Genomic DNA, 19,967 nt, shown 5'->3' on the forward strand with positions numbered 1-19,967 from the left:
CACAACATTTTTATAATCACGTTATTAAATACATTACAAGCAAAGTTTGAAAAATATATATATCTGTTAATAACACGTTAATATATTCTTTTCATTCGCTTCATACAGGAATACCTGCTGCAGGAAAGTCCCAAATCTGCGTTTGGTATGCATCAGATTTTCGAAAAGAAGCTAAACACACAGCATACAAGCTAATGTGTCAGAATGAAGATGACCTGTTAACTAGCCTTAGAGGTTTCCTTGAATTTTTGGAGATGAAATTTGAACGACAGAAGGAAGCGAAGAGTGAATACATCATACATATGACGGAAGTCGCCATGTCGTTGATTAAAAGTGGCGGCATGAACGAGAAACAGTACTTGTTTATCTTTGATGATGTCACTGAAGCAACTTGCAAGGTAGTTGAACGCATCATTCATTCATTTCATCAAGTGAAAAATGTGAAAATATTATGCTCTACCAGCTACTCAAAGTTCTACGAGCAGTGTACTGAAAATGATGTTTTTGTGAGAGTAGAAGGAGTTACAAAATCGGAGGCTTTACAGTTTTTTAAGGGAGATGTAAAAAAGAAGAACTCCGAAGAGGACATTGAGGACTTAGCAACCAAAATGGGTCATCTACCATATGGCTTAGTTCTCGCCAACTCCTATATGTTTACCACTGGAATGTCCGTGAAGAAGTACATAGATAAACTCTCGGATAAAGAGTTTCTAAAACAGGTGGAGACATTAATAAGCGGTACCTGGCAAGAGTATGACAAAGGACTTGTATCAGCACAGATGCTCGCCATTGATAAGGTCGAAAACACGTCGTCAGTGCATGTCAAATCACTGCTGCGTTTCATACCTTTCCTACACCACAACCAAATTCCGATCAGACTCCTGAAAAAACTCCTTACAGAAAGCATTGATGACAGAGATAAAGACACCATCATCTTTGATTTGATAGCGAACGTTCGAAAGTACTGTATTGGCGGTGAAATTGAATCAGAACATCAGACACATGCTATTTCAATTCATGCAGTAACAGTTTTGGTATTAGAATTTAGATTGACTCGGAAAGAACAAGAGGTCTCCATCAGGGATTTACTCTGTTTCTTCTGTAAAAATATTAGTATCGATTGCAGGCTCCATTTAACTTTAATCAGCAATTTAGAATTTCAGCCTCATGCTTCTAAAGTTGTTGTTCGTGCGGCTGAAATGGAATCATCAAAAGAGAAAGCATACCTGTTTCTCATGTGCACTCTTCATGCAGCCATTGGCGTGAGTTTTCGAGTCGGTGGAGTGGAGGGCTTGCTAGCAGACGAACATCTGAACAAAGCAAAGGCACTTTGTTTTCAGCTCATAGAAGTTGACCCCGAGTCGTTTATGCTTACAGCAGAAGAGATCGATTCACTGGACAACATGGAATATATTGATGAAAACAAGAAAAAGGTAAAACGCTCAGACAGCATGCTTCAATTTTTTCACCGAATATTTCCGAATCAAGAAGGAATAGCAAGCACTAAAAAAGAACTGGAAAGTGGAAAAGAAAAACACAGACAGAATGCAAGAGTTAAAGATTCTAAAACAGAAGACTTGTACAAACGTCTAGTCAGTATCGCCAATGAGCTTCCGAAAGATTTTATAGCTGAAATCGTGATACAAACAGATAGAACTATTCATGACTTGGATCATTTGGAAGAAGTTGCTGAATTTTCTGGTAGTATGAAGCACGTTGATGAGCGTAAAAGAGGTCGTCTGAGCCAGGAACTGTACGATAAACTCATTACAAAAAAACTGGCAATTCCACGGGATAAGCTTGGCACAATAGCTGTTGTGGAAATGATGGTGATAATATTGTACAACAGTGGCAGAAACCATTACTACCAAAGTCAGTCGGAGCACCGTGTATCGCTTGTTTGCTGGAATGAGCTGCGGCTTGCGTATTTGCTCGGGAAATTATTGCGAGAACAAATCCCGGATTTTCCTTCTGTCCAAAGCCTGATCACCAGAAGAAATGGCATTTTGTATCATTGCCTCGTCAGTAGAAAGCATATCAACGAATCTGGGAAAGAGAAAGATATTATTCTACAAAAGATTATTTTCAATATGAAGAGATGCTGAACGCAAAAGACTCCAACTACTTTGAATATGGGATCGTCAAAGTGAGTAAATACCAACGTCTGCACCACGATGCAATGTGCTTGAAGCTTCTTCTCAAGTGCTATGCTATCCGGATAGCAAACGCTGAGACCGTTCCTGACAAACACCGTCACTTCCAGGATGGACAGAAACATGCCAACAAGCTGGAAGAACTTCTAGATGATAGACCCATGTGTCGGTGGCTAGCTGTTCCGGGATTCCATGTACAGATAGCAAGATTCTTCATTGATTATGAATTGGAAAAGGCTATAAAACACTTCAACCTTGCTGTGCAACTGGAGGAAGAGTATAATTTGCAAAGACTGTCTCATTTTAAACTGCAAGGTCAATTTGGACTTATCGAATGCTACTTTACTTCGTGGGACAGCTTCTTCTGTCAAGGAGGCCGATGCAATATGTGACATACTGGTGAGTTCCCTCCACCAAACCAATTTCAGAAGAAGTTATCAGAAAGCAGTGCAGTACTCAGAGAAAGTTAAAGAGCAAGTTAAAGCGACGTATGGTACATGCCAACTAAACAAAAATGACCAGGGGAGCTAGTATTGCTACATATATTACATGTAACACAAATACACCAAGATACTCGTAAACACGTGTTTACAATTTGGGTAATCTGCTTCTGCAAGGTGTCTAGGAAAGAGTTACTGCCTTTATCAATATAGCACAAATTTGTAGGAGTATTGTTGATATAAACCACTGGTTAATGGAGACCACTTACAGAAATGTTGTGTGTGTTGAAAGTTTGAAAGTGAAATAAGGAAATAACTCTTACGACCTTATATGTAATATTTCTCTCTGGAACATTCTGAAAGAAATAATGTTTTGTTTAAACGTGTCGGTTGACAAGTGGTTGTTTACAAGAAGAGTGTTAGAGAATTCTAGAAAAGAGATGGTTGGAGAATGTACTTGAAAAATTTGGCAATATAGTATCAATACCACGAGAGCCAAATTGTTATTCAGAACTGGTTTACAATTGTCAATGAGAGCTATATCAATTTTATTTGATTATTAATTGCCTGATACTGATAACTGATTTACACCTGTTAAGGAGAGTTATGTGAATTCTGTTGGATTATCGATTGCCTGGAACTGTGAATTGTTTTATTCTTGATTCTTGAGAAATATCCTGTGTGAGAGCAAATCTTAACGGTTATTAAACCCAAGGCTCCAAGGCAGCAGTTTCTAAATTTTGACGGACAATAAAAAATGCACCTGAAAAAGATAGGTTTAGATCAAGATTCATAACTAATCAAAAGAAGCAAAACATACAGATAATTGCTACCAAAGAGAGACTTGGCCCAAAACATTTTTGTGTACAAAGAGAAGAAAATCATCAATCAGAGGTTAGTTGACCTTTGCTGTAACGTACATGTTATCTTCTGAAAGCCGAAATATACACAAGAAAGAAATGTATTTATTTTGTTTTGTTTACACAACACGGTATGTAACCATCTTCAAAGCCCCCGATTGGTCGTGTGTGACCTCCAACAATTTTGATTGGCAAACCTCGGGCCTTTGACCACGGGCTACTTTTACTACTCTTATTCTTTTTGTCGTCTGTCATTCAAAAGATCAAATGGACACGTTTTGTGGATTTGCCGTGGTCAACATTGGCATATCTGGGCGAGAGGAGTGTCCTCATGGAAAGGTCGATTAATCGGGGGTTTTAGTCGTGCGACGTAGTTTGATGACGGTAAAATAAATTACGCACAGAAGCAACATGTATTGCATTGATCAAGACAAATTAAAACTGATACCCACATATCCCCTGTAATTATCGATATGCAGTGGATCCCGATAGTCATGAATGGAATACCAAAACAAATAATGATACAGTGGTAGCTAGATCGGTGTCATTCGGCACGAATATTTTACCAACAAAAAAAAAAATAAACACACTATCATTCCACTTACTTTTATTACGAATTTATATTGCAAAAACGTAAATATAAAAATCCATTTTGGAACACTTGCCTCGTGTCCGTAAACTGATATCGGATTTCTTGTAGAACCATGGACAAACGTGAAATAAACACATTGCTCAGCATTCCGGCTCTGTACCAGAAACTTTGTTTAAATGCATGGTATCTTAAATGATTAAATCTCCGGATGAACATTCAACATCACGTAAACAATGATAGTATACATTTGAAATTCCAGGAAGGGACCGATTATTTAATCTGACGGTATAATTAGTCTAATAATCAGTTGTGACGTTCGACTTTGCATTCTCGTCTTTGAATATTTGAGCGGAGTAATTAAAACACGTGTTCCTAAAATAGATAATAAGCTTTCCTTCATCACGAACTATATTTCGTCGCGTAATAATTCGATTCACAGAATTTAGTCGGGAGAATTTGAACTCGACAAACTCAAATTAGTAAGTAAAAACATATTCCGAGTGACGCCTGCTTATCTATCTCCCATTAGTTTGTTTTATTGTCATTGTCTTTTTTCATTACGTGATTATTACACTCTTCCGTTTATTTTGTGCGTTTTAGTTGATTGCTCCCAGTGAAAGCAGTTTTCAATCAAAATAAGGTCTAAGATCATGGAATAGAATAAACTAACACCTTTTCAGAGGCCTCCATACAATTACAGTGTTGGCATAAACAGTATCTTCATAAAAATCGTTTTGTATTTAATACAGTGGATTTGTAACATTATATACGACCCGTCAAACTATACAAACAGGAAAAAATGATGTTAATTGTAAGGTCTGGATGTTACTGTTACATAATTGATGTTTAAAGTAAGGTCTGGATGTTTCTGTAACAGGATCGATGTTTATTGTAGATTTGGATGTTAATATAACAGAATTAATATTTATTGTAAGCTTGGATGTTTTTAACATAATTCATTTTTTTAGGTCTGGATGTTTCTGTAACAGAAGTGATGTTTATTGTAAAGTCCCATGGCCTTATGTTGCTAAATGTATTGTTAAGTAAATGTTATGTATTGGTTAGTAAATATATTTTGTATTATAAAGTTTCTCCGAAAAAGATGACCACTATCGTTGTAAATTCCCCGATACAGATGACCACTATTGATGTAGTAGCCCCGATATAGATGACCACTATCGATGTATCAGTATAGATGAACACTATCGATGTATTTTCCCCGATAGAGATGACCACTACCAAAGTAGATTCCCCGATATAGATGACCACTATCGATGTAGTTTCCCCGATAGAGATGACCACTATCGATGCAGTTTCCCCGATAAAGATGACCACTTTCGACGTAGTTTCCCCGATATAGATGACCACTATCGATGTAGTTTCCCGATATAGATGACCACTATCGATGTAGTTTCCCAATAGAGATGACAGCTATTGACGTAGTTTCCCCGATAAAGATGACCACTATCGATGTAGTTTCCCGATATAGATGACCTTTATCGATGTAGTTTCCCGATATAGATGACCACTATCAGTGTAGTTTCCCCGATCTAGATGACCACTATCGATGTAGTTTCCCCGATCTAGATGACCACTATCGATGTAGTTTCCCCGATAGAGGTGACCACTACCAAAGTAGATTCCCCGATATATATGACCACTATCGATGTAGTAACCCCGATATAGATGACCACTATCGATGTAGTAACCCCGATATAGATGACCACTATCAGTGTAGTTTCCCCGATCTAGATGACCACTATCGATGTAGTTTCCACGATATCGATGACCACTATCGATGCACTAACTCTGATATAGATGACCGCTATCGATTTAGTTTCCCCGATAGAAATGACCACTATCGACGTAGTTTCCCCGACATAGATGACCACTATCGATGTAGTAACTCTGATATAGATGACCACTATCGATGTAGTAACTCTGATATAGATGACCACTATCGATGTAGTAACTCTGATATAGATGACCACTATCGATTAAGTTTCACCGACATAGGGCCTCGTTTGGCAGTTCACTCGTTCTATGAGGCTGTACTGACAAGCATGGCCAACAGGCAACACGATCTCGTGCCATGACCTCCGTCCGTCGTTGATAGTATAAAAATCTTATCCGCCAACTGCCAGGGTCTTGGAGATATTAGCAAGCGAAAAGACGTGTTTAATTATTTAAGATCCAAAAACTACCACATATACTGCCTTCAAGACACTCATTTTACACCTGATAAGGAAAAGATAATTCGTTCAAGTTGGGGTTTCGATTGCATATTTAATTCATACAATTATAATTCTAGAGGCTTAGCTATTCTCTTTAATAATAATTTTGAATATAAAATATTACAGGTAAGAAAAGATGATCATGGTAACTTATTAGCCTTAGATATTGTAATAGAAGGGGAGAAACTAACTTTAATTGCACTATATGGACCTAATACTGACCAACCTGATTTTTATGGGGGGCTTTACAATATCATAGAAGATATGGGATAATAATAAATATAAACTATGTGGGGACTTTAACATGACTTTTGATTTTACACTAGATTGCTATAATTACAAAAACATAAACAATCCCAATGCTAGAGATAAAGTTCTAGAATTAAACCAGGAATATGGACTCATAGATACTTATAGAGAACTTCACCCTCACACCAAAAGATACACATGGCACAGAAAAAACGCCCATCAAACAAGCACGACCAGATTACATATTAATTTCAGACAGTCTATTACCAAGTCTTTCATCATCAAACATAGAACCAGGCTATAGATCAGACCACTCACACTCAATAATAGAACTAACATTGACAAACTTTAAGCGAGGAAAAGGACTTTGGAAATTTAACAACTCTTTACTATTTGATACTGACTACATAACTCTAATTAAATCGACAATAAATGACACCATAAAACAATATTCTGTGCCAATCTACAACATTAACAATTTGCTAGATATCCCTCTAAAAGATATAACATTTAGTATTAATGACCAATTATTTTTAGAAACTCTTATGATGGAAATAAGAGGTAAAACAATTTCATACTCAAGCCATATAAAGAAAAAATTAAATGAAAAGGAAAAAAATCTTGTCCATCAAATAAGTGCTATCGAGAAAACAGGACCTAATATTTCAATGATAAATGATTTAGAAAATAAAAAGAAAGAATTAGAAGAATTAAGAAAGAATAAGATAACAGGAAATATGATTCGCTCAAGAGCAAAATGGATAGGGGAGGGGGAAAAACCTACTAACTACTTTTGTGGACTAGAGTCAAGAAACTTTACTAGTAAAATTATTTCAAGTATAAACAAAGAAGATGGTACAATAATATCTGACCAACAAGAAATTTTACAAGAAACAGAAAACTTTTACAGAACTTTATACAAAAAAAAATCTGTCTCTACAAAATGTAAACCTCGAAACTCTTCTATAAGAATACAATATACCAAAATTATCAGTTAATGAATAATGAATCATTAAACATTGATGGACCTATTACTCTAGATGAATTAACAAAGACTCTAAAAAATGAAAAACAACAAAAGTCCTGGTTCTGATGGTTTCACTGTTGAGTTTATAAAAATATTTTGGAAACAACTGGGCCCTTTCATCTTAAGATCACTGAATTATAGCTTTGACACATCAGAACTTTCTATAACACAAAAACTAGGAATAATTACATGCATTCCAAAGGGTAATAAACCACGTAATAAATTAACTAATTGGCGACCTATTACACTTCTTAACAACATATTTAAAATAGCATCAGGAACAATAGCAGAACGGTTCAAAACAATTATTGATAAACTAATTAGTAGTAGTCAAACGGGCTTTATTCCTGGTCGATATATAGGAGAAAACACTAGATTAATTTATGACATTATGCAATACACCGAAGATAATAATTTACCAGGACCATCGATAATACCGGAAGTGATTATCACGAAGTTTTATAGGACATGTCTAGGTTTCTGAGTGAGTGGTGCTTGATTTCCTAACCATAGTGAACTCTAATCAAAAAATCTCAAGGAAGTGTGGAAAAAGATAATTGACACCATGTGTTACAAGTTATTGCAGCAATACTATTTGCTAACATCAGTTTTATTTAACGACAGGAATGAGGATGAAATTTTTCACGTTTAATGAAAATTTACATCTGAAACTCTGACTATATATTTTATACTGCTAGTTTTCGAATATCATTCTTCAATTAGGCTAAATAGTTACGAAAGTCACAATTATTTGCAAAGATTAATTCTTTTCGAAAATTGACATCATACTTTGATCCCCTTCGATATAACATACAATAGATAATGAAACATTCAAAGGGGGTTTCAGCAGAATCAACTTATCTTATGAAAACATATACAATGCCAGTCAGCACAATTAAAAGAAAACGTCATTACAACTTGAGAGCGGATACATTTTATATGGACAGCTACTCATCAAAGCGACAACAAAACCAATCGTGTCAAATGTCGGTGTTAATATAATCAGTGTACCCTCGACCTATCGCCACCCGAATCTACCGCCACCCTCACATACCGCCCACTACACCCCTAGAACGGATTTCCGTTCTATATAATTCCCTCGTTAAGTTCGCCACCCTCGCATTCCGCCATCCGCCACGTTCATAACAATACAAACGTCCCGAATCCCTATATATTACCCTCGACGATATCGCCATCTTGGTCCGTTTTTTCTGCGATCGAGGAACTCTTTAGTGTTCTATTTATAGAATCGGGGTATTTCCTTTTTCACAGGTAACTTAGTTATACGCTTGAATGAGTTTCTATCGGTCAGGTAGATAGGGGGGTGTTCTCTGAACGCCAACATTTTTTTGAACAATAGATAGGTGTTGTTTCAGGAAACAATGGGGATGCAATGATATACTGTTTCATATAAGCTGTCATTTTTTACCTGTACAGTCACCTGAGATTTACCTGTGTTTCACTAGGCATATATCAGGATGGTATTTTTCAGCTTTTTGTACATGCCCGCATCCAACAAATATATGATACAATGTGCCATGTAATAACATAAGTTTTTTTCCGCTTTTGTCTTTATACTTATACAGATCACATTTACTAGAAATATTCAAAGAGTTAAATATAGTTTGCTTAGCTTGATCCTCTAAACGCTGTTTGATCAAGGGGTTAATAAACTGAAGTCTCATCCATATACATGTACATGTAAAACCCAATCCAAGTTCAAAATATTTCTGTTTTACAAACTCTAGCCAATTAGATTTTGGATAAGCTTTTTCAGTTTCTGGTGACAAAAATCTGTAAATTTCATTCAAGTTACAATAATCATGATTTAATAACTTTTGAGTTTAAAACTTTAAAAAACTAATATTTTATCTGATTAAAAATATGTGGTTATTTCTTTAAGATTATTTTCATCGTATGTAAAATTCAAATCATCAGGAATTTTTTTCCTTCCAAAAATCATTATTTTGGTTTTGCTGGTATTGACTTTATGGTATTAATTATTTGGCTTCGTCAGTCGAGATGGAAACTCCGAGACGAAAGCGTGTTCTTCGTGATCATGGCCAGAAGGGTACGACATGTACGGTCAATTATGATACCATGGTGTCTTATATGTTAACTCATTGTGTATTTAATAAAACGTTGGTACAACAAACAAAAACAAAAAAACAAAAAAAAATTTACCAGGACTTTTAATTGATTTTGAAAAAGCCTTTGATTCTGTCTCTTGGAACTTTATTTTAAAAACTTTTTTAATTTTGGTCCAAACATTTTAAAATGGATAAAACTTTTTAAGAATAATACTCAATCTGCAGTAAACATTGGGGGGCATTTATCAAATTTTTTGTGCTTGTCGTCAGGGCGACCCAATCTCATCATATATTTTTATCTTGTGTGCGGAAATTCTATCTATAATTTTAAGAAATAACAACAGAATTCAAGGAATAACTATACAGGGAAAAGAAATATTACTCTCTTAATTTGCAGACGACACTACAGTTATTTTAGATGGCACAAAGAAATCTTTAGATGAAACTCTCAAAAACCTTACATACTTTGCTAATATTTCTGGTCTAAAAATGAACTTCTCCAAGACCCAGGTAGTTTGGATTGGTAGTAAAAAGTACAGCGACGATACTTACTCAACTGACTTCAATTAAATGGTAGAAATTTCCTGTAATTTTAATTATCTGATCTAAGATATAAAATTTGCAAACTTAACAGTCCAGCATACTCATGGAAAAGAAGTACTTACCCATTGCAAAACTATAAACTTATAATCTTTCATTTGTTTCTTCCAACTAGTCATATCTAGAATTTAATTGCAATTCTGTGGGAAAAAAATGGAGTATAATTAAATTACAATAATAATTTTTTAAAGTTATAAATTGTAGTTTTCAAATTGGCATTAGTATAAAGATCTACCTAGAATGAAGTTACCCGAAATTGCAAAATTTTGGTCCAAAATTAAAAAAATTTAAGACCTTCTCAATAAAATTCCATGAAACAGAATCAAATGCTTTTTCAAAATCTATTGATAGTAACATTCCAGGAATATTTTCTTCTTCAGCATACTGCATCACATCATATAGAGTTCTGATATTCTCACCTATATAGCGATCAGATAGAAAACCGGTTTGATCACAATTAATTAACTTGTTTAAATATTTTCTTATTCTTTGGGAGATAATTCCAGAAGCTATTTTATATGAAATGTTTAAAAGAGAAATAGGTCTCCAATTTTTTATAAAATGTCGAGGTTTGTTACCCTTAGGAATACAGGTTATTATGCCTTGTCTCTGTGTTACTGAAAGTTGACCAATAGAGAAACCATAGTTGATAGACCTAACAACAAAGTCCTTTAGATCTTTCCAAAAGCATTTAAAAAATTCAGCAGTATATCCATCTGAACCAGGGCTTTTATTGTTTTTCATATGTTTTAGAAATATACCTGCCTCATCTACTGTAATCATACCTTCTATACTATTGGCTTCATGTTCCTCTAATTTTGGAATATTACAACCATGTAGATAATTGTCCAGACTAACATGTTCAACTTCCTTAAATCTGTATAAATCCTCATAGAAATTGTGTACTTCATTTAAAATTTCTTTTTGGTCCGTTATAATATTATCATTTTTCTGTAGTTTTGGAATAATTTTCGAAGTAAAATTACGGTTCTCTAAACTGAAGAAGTATGCTGTTGGTTTTTCCCCTTCTTCTATCCATTTTGCCCTGGCCCTAACTATACTACCTTTGATCTTTTTTATCCGTATACTTTCTAACTCTTTTACTTTTGCTTCTAATTCCTCTCTATTGTGATCATAATTAGCTTCTAATGTTTCTATTTCTCTTATCAGTTCTTTTTCTCTAATGTTCTGCTGTTTTTTCCTGTATGAAGCATAAGATATAGTTTGCCCTCTGATTTCCATTAACAAAGTTTCTAAGAATAGCTGATCATCAATAATAAATTGAATTTCGCTATTGGAAATAGTTGGGGCAGCAGTTAAGTTATAAACCGGAAGAGAGTATTGCAATTTGACACTTTTTATTACATTTTCTACTAATTCCAAATATTCTTTTTCATACAGCAGAGAATTATTAAATTTCCAAAGACCCTTCCCTTTTTTAAAATCATTAAAATTTAGAGATATGTATGGAGCCGAATGATCTGTTCTGTAACCAGGTTCAATATTAGATTGTGATACTGATGAAACAAGATTATCAGAAATAAGAAAAAAATCTAGTCTTGCTTGCTTTCTTGGATATCTTTTACGCCAGGTAAATCTTCTGGTATCTGGGTGGCTATCTCTATAAATGTCAACAAGAGACAGATTTTCAATAATCTCTAAAACTTTCCTTCGAGCTGCACTATTATTAATATTTTGATAGTTATCGTAATCTTTATCAGGATTTAAAACGAGGTTAAAATCTCCACAAACAATTATCTTATCGTTACCAAAGCTATCGACAGTATCTAAGATGAGGTTAAAAAAATCTGGTGTATCTCGATTAGGACCGTAAAGGGCAATAAGCGTTGTTCTGTGACCATCTATTTCTATATCAATTCCAAGAAAATTCCCGTTTGTATCTTTTTTTTCCTTGAAAACCTTATTTTCAAAATTATTATTCAGAAGAATTGCGGTACCACGAGAGTTGGACGAGAAAGAGCTGAAATAGCATTCAAAACCCCATTCATTTCTGATTAAATCTTCCTGTTGTGATGTGAAATGAGTGTCTTGTAAGCAATAAATGTGATAGTTTTTGTCTTTAATGTAGGAGAAAACATCCTTTCGTTTGATTCTGTCACCAAGACCCTGGCAGTTTGCCGAAAAAACGGAAATGCTACTCATGTTATATCATAGTCGAGACATAGTAATAATAAATTTGAATCTCCCCATACAGATAAAGAAAGATAGAAAAGAAAGTGTGGAAGTAAAAGCATATCTTTAGTCAAGAGACACTAGACCGCTACTCACCATAACCTCATAGCGAATAAATTACCGGAAGTACAGTAAAGACTATAAACTTATACATAGTCTATATCAATATAGCGCTTGACAGAGCTCTTTCTCAATGTGCATCAAGTAAAACATCTAACTGAATCAGATCGGAAAGGACAAATCCGGAAAGTGTTCAAACTATACATGTAGCAATAATAAAATAGTAAAGGTTAATACTAGTGCACATATAAAAGGTGTGAAAATAAATAACTAAAATAAAATTAATTTATATTTATATTTGCATTTCAAGCGAGACTAATATATATATATATAAGTATATATTAAGATAGCATTAATATCAAGACTAAGTAAATATGCTGAATTTTAAAAGCAGTCTAAGCAGAACAAAAAAAAAAGAAGAAAAAAGGCCGGAAAATCCATTATGGTGTAATAATAATATAAAGATTAATCAAAAAGTGATCTTCTATAAAACTTGGTATAAGAAAGGTGTGCAATTTGTATATGATATTATTAAAAATGATAAAAAAAATTTACAGTTTAGAAGAATTTAGAGAAAAATATAATATCCAAACAAATTTCTTGATTTATCAAGGATTGAAAAACTCAGTACATGAATTTATTAAAAAAAATCAACAAACATTCGATGGTGAAAATAAAATTTTATTACCAGCTATACCTCTTAATCTCAAACTTATTCTTAGAAATAATAAAGGCGCTCAAGATTTTTACAAAACACTTTGCAAAAACAATGTAAAACCTACAGCTCAAAGAAAATGGAACCAGATTTTTAACTTTAATGATGATACATGGAAAAAAATATACATCTCCCCTTTCAATACTACCACTTACTCTAAACTTCACTGGCTTCAATACAGAATAAATCATAGAATTCTTACAACAAACTCTTTCCTTTTCAAAGTTGGCAAATCCAACAGCAATCTCTGCTCCTTTTGCAAAACACAAACCGAAACAATAACACATATATACTTTGGGACTGTGATAATGTATCCTACCTGATTGAACGTCTAAGAATTAACATTATAAACAAGAACATTAGTTTAAGATTTGATAAACAAGAATTCATCTTTGGTAAATATGTAAATAAATTCAAAAAGTTTAATCTAGACAACCTTATTTTATTGATTATTAAACAATACATTTATAAATGTTTTTATTTTGTAAATGCTTAGAAATAGATCTTAACCTTGACAGTTTAAAAAATCACATTAAATTTGAGTTAATAGCATATAAAATTCTTATTACAACATATGATTATAAAAATAAAGGTCAGCTATTTACTAAAATAAATGAGTGGTTACAGTTTTAAATTTTAACTGAAAACAGTTTTCTTAAATTAATATTAATATTACCATTCTTTTCTTTAAATTTCTTAGTTATGGATTACTTTTCTCCGAAGTCATGTGAGTTAGCGATTGTTAACAAAACAAACTAGACTGATAGGTATATAACAGACCGGTCTACATTTGTCCTGTCTTATGTCCACGTCTTTGTGCATATGTCCTATTTAATGTCCACGTCTTTGTGTATATGTCCTATTTAATGTCCATGTCTTTGTGTATATGTCCTATTTAATGTCCATGTCTTTGTGTATATGTCCTATTTAATGTCCAGGTCTTTGTGTATATGTCCTATTTAATGTCCATGTCTTTGTGCTATGTCCTATTTAATGTCCACGTCTTTGTGTATATGTCCTATTTAATGTCCATGTCTTTGTGCATATGTCCTATTTAATGTCCATGTCTTTGTGCATATGTCCTATTTAATGTCCACGTCTTTGTGTATATGTCCTATTTAATGTCCATGTCTTTGTGCATATGTCCTATTTAATGTCCAGGTCTTTGTGCATATGTCCTATTTAATGTCCACGTCTTTGTGTATATGTCCTATTTAATGTCCATTTCTTTGTGCATGTCCTATTTAATGTCCATGTCTTTGTGCATATGTCCTATTTAATGGCCATGTCTTTGTGCATATGTCCTATTTAATGTCCATGTCTTCGTGCATTTATACATGTACATTGTGATTTTTCTACGTTTATGTATTGTGTCATTATTAATTATTATTGTATATTAATTAAGATATCAATTTTACTTCATCTCGGATCATACATTTCAAATACCGTACATTCTTTCTTGTTAGCCTTTTTTTCTCTCTTTTTCTCTCACAATTAATAGCTGTAGTGTAACAAAATATAAACAATAATAATGTTTTGTAAGCCATTTATCATCAGAAAATAAATCAATTTAAAAAAAATAGAATCAAGTACAGAAAGAATATACATGTATGATCAGGATGTATTAATATATCATTCTGTTACAACTTGTATATGTATGTTTGTTTTTTGTTTGTTTTTTGTGTAAACATGTATGTCTTGTAATATTAATTTAAATGAATAAAAAATAAATTTAAAAAAAACGTTTCACCGACATAGATGACCACTATCGATGTAGTTTCCCCGATATAGATGACCACTATCGATGTAGTAACTCTGATATAGATGACCACTATCGATGTAGTTTCCCCGATATAGATGACCACTATCGACGTAGTTTCCCCGATATAGATGACCTCTATAGATTGTTTAACCTCGATATAGATGACCACTATCGATGTAGTAACTCTGATATAGATGACCACTATCGACGTAGTTTCCCCAATATAGATGACCACTTTCGATGTATCGATGTCATATTTTCTGCACTGTACTGTTTACAAGAAGAAACAATTGTCATTGTCAAGTAAGTATGAATATGTGTATGGCATGTACATGTTTTGTTACTGGTTGTTTTCGGCTCATATAAGTGTGATAAGTTGTGTAATTGTACGGGACCATACGAACATACGTCCTACTTACAGATAAAACAATCACTTAACATTACTCTTACAAGTCCTGTGATGTAAGGATAAGTAAAGATATTTGACTTAGATACCCGACATAGATACAATGTAGTTAGGTTAGATGTGTATGTGTTATAAATCAGAACATATAACGACACATCTTTACATACACGGGTCAACGTTTTAGCCCGTACTTCAGACACATGTCTTCATCCACACAACACAAAGAAGCTTACGCTCGCCAACTATTTCTGCCAGATAACCTATGTATAACCCATTGGGTTTGAAATGATTATACAGTCGCTAACTTACCCCAGGAGAATCTATATCTATAACCACATGCACTGGATGGAGGGTGTCGAACAGTTCATGATGACGGAGGAGTGGCCTAACAGACAACATCACAAAGTGTATCCCCTATCGTCTACACGTGCATGAACAATACATGGCCTTACTGAAAACATCAAAAAGTTTATCAGCTATCGTCTACACGTGCATGAACAATACATGGCCTTACTGAAATCATCAGAAAGTTTATCACCTATTGTCTAGTGTCTACACGTGCATGAACAATACATGGTTTAACAGAAATATTATAGAATTTATCACCTATCGTCTACACGTGCATGAACAATACATGGCCTTACTGAAAACATCAAAAAGTTTATCAGCTATCGTTTACACGTGCATGAACAATACATGGCCTTACTGAAAACATCACAAAGTGTATCACTATTGACTACACGTTCATGAACAATACATGGTCTAACAGAAAATATTATAGAATTTATCACCTATTGTCTACACGTGTATGTACATAACATAGTTTAACAGAAAACATCACAAAGTTTATCACCTATTGTCTACACGTGCATGAACAGTACATGGCCTTACAGAAAACATCACAAAGTTTAACCTCTTTGTCTACAATTGCATGGATAATAATATTCCCAGAGAATACAATCGATTTCCGAAGACTAAGCGTAAAAACATAGAATCCTAAATAGCCATCGCATATCATGAATATGAATAAGTCAAAAATCATATTACCTGAAATGAATAAAAAGATGAAATGATCATATTCACTTCGTCGAAATAGAACACAATTCTATAGAGTAAAACATGAAAAAAATGTGATTCAGGGTGACAAAAACAACAAATCACCTTATTCGATTCTATATCTAAAAACAGATTTCAGACCTAAGAGTATCTGATTCTAGCAACTGTGGATCTATACAAGGGCGCTGTAAAATTAGCATATCTGAGTACTCTTCGACCATCCCTTGTCCCTTTGGGTTAGGAACAGTAAACTTGTCATACTATCTAACCGTATTTTCCAGCATATGCAATGTTATTCCATTCCACATTTTAGTAAAGCAATTGAGATTATTTTATCTCTAAAAAGTATTTGATTATACCAAATCTGAATCTTCGCAAAAAGATAATTACCATATAATACACAATCTTGGTTAACCTTTGGCCATGATGCCAGGGTCACTGGTAAGTACACCATTGACACGCACGTCACGTGGACAACCTAGTCTGTATGAATATAACTATTCCGGGAATTGTGAGATAACTGATTAGTAACTCTCCTCATCTAAGGTCTCAAATTTGACTTGAGTTCAGTTGACAAGGGTCGGTATTGGGATCTGCTCTGTTATATCAATGCCTGGTCCCGCGGACAGAAAGTCACTGTAAGGCTGTCGGAAAACCGTCTACCTCGCCATCACGTTTGAAGGTAACGCCAAGACAATAGTCTAGCCTAGACAAGCTTGCCTGTTGGCAGAAAAATGGTGAATGGCACTCCTTGTTTAGATGTTGACGCTGCTGGTGAAGTGGGACTCCTGAGGTATTCGGTCGCCTGCAAGTCACATTTGAATCGATTTGAATAGAGGTATGATTAAAAATATTTGAATTTGCTTGACATTTTTTTTGAAGCACGGTATTGAACATTTAGAAATGTGATGAGTTATTGGGCTGTTACACCTCCTTACTTTGACATTTCTATGATGGTAAATATATGGTCTAAGAAATGGGAATTTTGATCCTAGAAAACAGAATCTTCAACTTTTAGTCAAAAAAGAAATACATTTCTCCCGATGCGATTTTTCAAGTGAAACTGTTACAAAGTGTATTATCTCATAAACATATTAGTGTATTTTATCTCAATATCGCAAGCTGTATAATGTCAACTAAAGCCTATCAACGTATAAATCTGTACGATGTATCTGTAAAATATATCATGAGTCCTTAAACCCGTACTAGAATATGGTTATGGTTAGCAGGAGGTAATTTTACTCTAAACTATCCAAAGCTTTAATAATCACAGCACTTTGTAAAGGAATACACACTATAAACTATATTGTGAAGTTGGCTGGGACAACCTTGCAGTAAGAAGAAAAAACAGACTTATTCTTTTATACAAAATTCCAACTGCCCTCGCTTATCTACATGTAACTGAATCAATTGAACCATTTTTCAACACATGAACTCATACCTATTAAATCACGGATGACTCTATTTTTTACTTCCTGTGTGCAGAACAAATACTTATGCTAATAGCTTAATTCTGTCTATACTTAATATAACTTAATATGATAATAAACTAACAGCAACGTTTGACCTGACCAACATCACATCAAAGATCATCTTCTGAAATTGCTAACTTGTTCCTGTGTTTATACCAATAAAACTGATCATCACTTTTTCTCATTTGTAATAAGTATGATGGACTACGTAAAACTTTCAAGTAAAATGGTTGATGTTAATCACAATTACTACCTATAGATGTATTTTCCATCTGGCTGTAGTGATTGTGATGAACAATCATATATTCGAATATACTGCTGAGTTTACCAGAGCCACACATAGATTCCCACATATGCTATGCAAATATATCATGGGTGTCTGTGCAAAAGTCCAGAATAGTTGACCCTCGGTACTGGTATTCGTCCGACGATGCTGTATTGCACGAGGCCGAATGTTTTATTACATAATCACTAAAACACAATCAGAATCACTGAAATCTCGACTTTCCTGTAGACTTAGAAGTCGTGACGCGAAGCGGATGGCAATAGTTAGGGTCGAGGGTGCCATCCAAATTGTGTTTGCCTTCAGCCCAAGTCAATAATTATTTTGTTATATAAAGCTTACTTCTATCAACTTGAATGTTGAGAACACAAAACTAAAACGAAAAATGAATAATTTTCCTGTTCTCTCTCAGTAGCTCAGCATAAAATTTTCCCAAGAAAGAATTCGCCAAATAAACTTTCAGCATATCCAAATAAAAAAATTTGGATGACGTAATTTCCGTTTTGTCTGTAGTTTTTAACGTTTAAGACTAAGTGTCAAAACAGTAAAAAGTCTTTGTTGACAAGTCAGGATATACCAAATCGACCATGTTCACACAAAAAATGTTACAAAACATTTATAGCAAATGGAGCAAAATTCATGCTGTTGCAAAAACGTGCAACACACCACCTGATCTAATCGCACACATTATGGTGCCCTGCTTCATCTCCCGTTTGCTATGTCACCTTACTGCCAATGACTTGAATCCTTCTATAGAGATTATGCTAGAGGGGCGAGAATCACTAGATTCTCAGTTACCTACAAAATCATCTGAAATAATCAAAGACCTGTTAGAGATGTCGCATATTCTGTCACAGAGCCAGTCAGCATTTGTTCTTAGCGTTTCCTCTCTAGAGGAATCTGATTGAAAAGGCTGGACAGGTTGGTCAAAAGATCAATTCCTCAATACCACAGAATCGTCTAGAATATAAACGAAAACCATACAGGATGCTCTATTACTGCTTTGGACAAAATTGAATATAAATACTTCCTGGAATCAGTGTATAGTACCACTGTTTCCTGGTCCACACCACTTGTTCAGGGAACAGTATTATTTTTGTAACATATAATCAGGGAAATTGGTTATTATACCCCCCGCGACGAAGTTAGGGGGGCATACTGGAATCAGGTTGTCCGTCCGTCCGTCCGTCTGTAGACACAACGATGTACCGGCTACTCCTCCTAAACTACTGATCCGACTTCAACGAAACTTCATGACAATAATCCTTATACATTGTAGATGTGCGTAATCTATATCACGTCGTAATTTTTTGGTTACAATGGTAACCAGGGCACAAAACTTATTTTTATGGGCGAGTTTGTAGATGCAACGATGTACCGGCTCCTCCTCCTAAACTACTTATCCGATTTCAACGAAACTTCATGACAATAACCCTTATACATTGTAGATGTGCGCAATATATATAACATCGTAATTTTTTGGTTTCCATGGTAACCAGGGCACAAAACTTAGTTTTTTGCTCTACTCCTCTTATGATTACCATGGTAACCAGGGCACAGAACTTAGTTTTTTCATGACAATAATCCTTATACATTGTAGGTGTGCGTAATCTATATCACGTCGTAATTTTTTGGTTGCCATGGTAACCAGGGCACAAAGCTTAGTTTTTTGGTCTACTCCTCTTATGGTTACCATGGTAACCAGGGCACAGAACACTTTACCTTTCTCATAACCTTTTTAATTTTTTCTTTGTTATAAATTGATCAATTGAAAA

General features: G+C 34.3%; 2 protein-coding genes across 2 annotated transcripts in view; both read left to right on the plus strand.

Moving 5' to 3' along the window:
* The window catches only part of LOC117325066, a 34,445-nt gene extending 29,299 nt beyond the window's left edge, over positions 1–5,146 (plus strand). The window contains exon 5 of the mRNA XM_033880991.1: positions 109–5,146. Within this exon, the coding sequence (XP_033736882.1) occupies positions 109–2,105 (1,997 nt within the window). The 3' untranslated portion in view covers positions 2,106–5,146. The remainder of the gene's footprint in view (positions 1–108) is intronic.
* Positions 2,180–15,514, plus strand: LOC117324859. Its single transcript, XM_033880686.1, has 3 exons — positions 2,180–2,430; positions 5,619–6,028; positions 15,005–15,514. Exons 1-3 carry the CDS (start codon positions 2,180–2,182, stop codon positions 15,280–15,282), a joined length of 939 nt encoding a protein of 312 aa, XP_033736577.1. The 3' UTR covers positions 15,283–15,514.
* The last annotated feature ends 4,453 nt before the right edge of the window (positions 15,515–19,967 follow it).

The sequence above is a fragment of the Pecten maximus genome, chromosome 4 (genome assembly GCF_902652985.1).
Source record: "Pecten maximus chromosome 4, xPecMax1.1, whole genome shotgun sequence".
In the NCBI taxonomy this organism is placed as follows: Eukaryota; Metazoa; Mollusca; class Bivalvia; order Pectinida; family Pectinidae; genus Pecten; species Pecten maximus.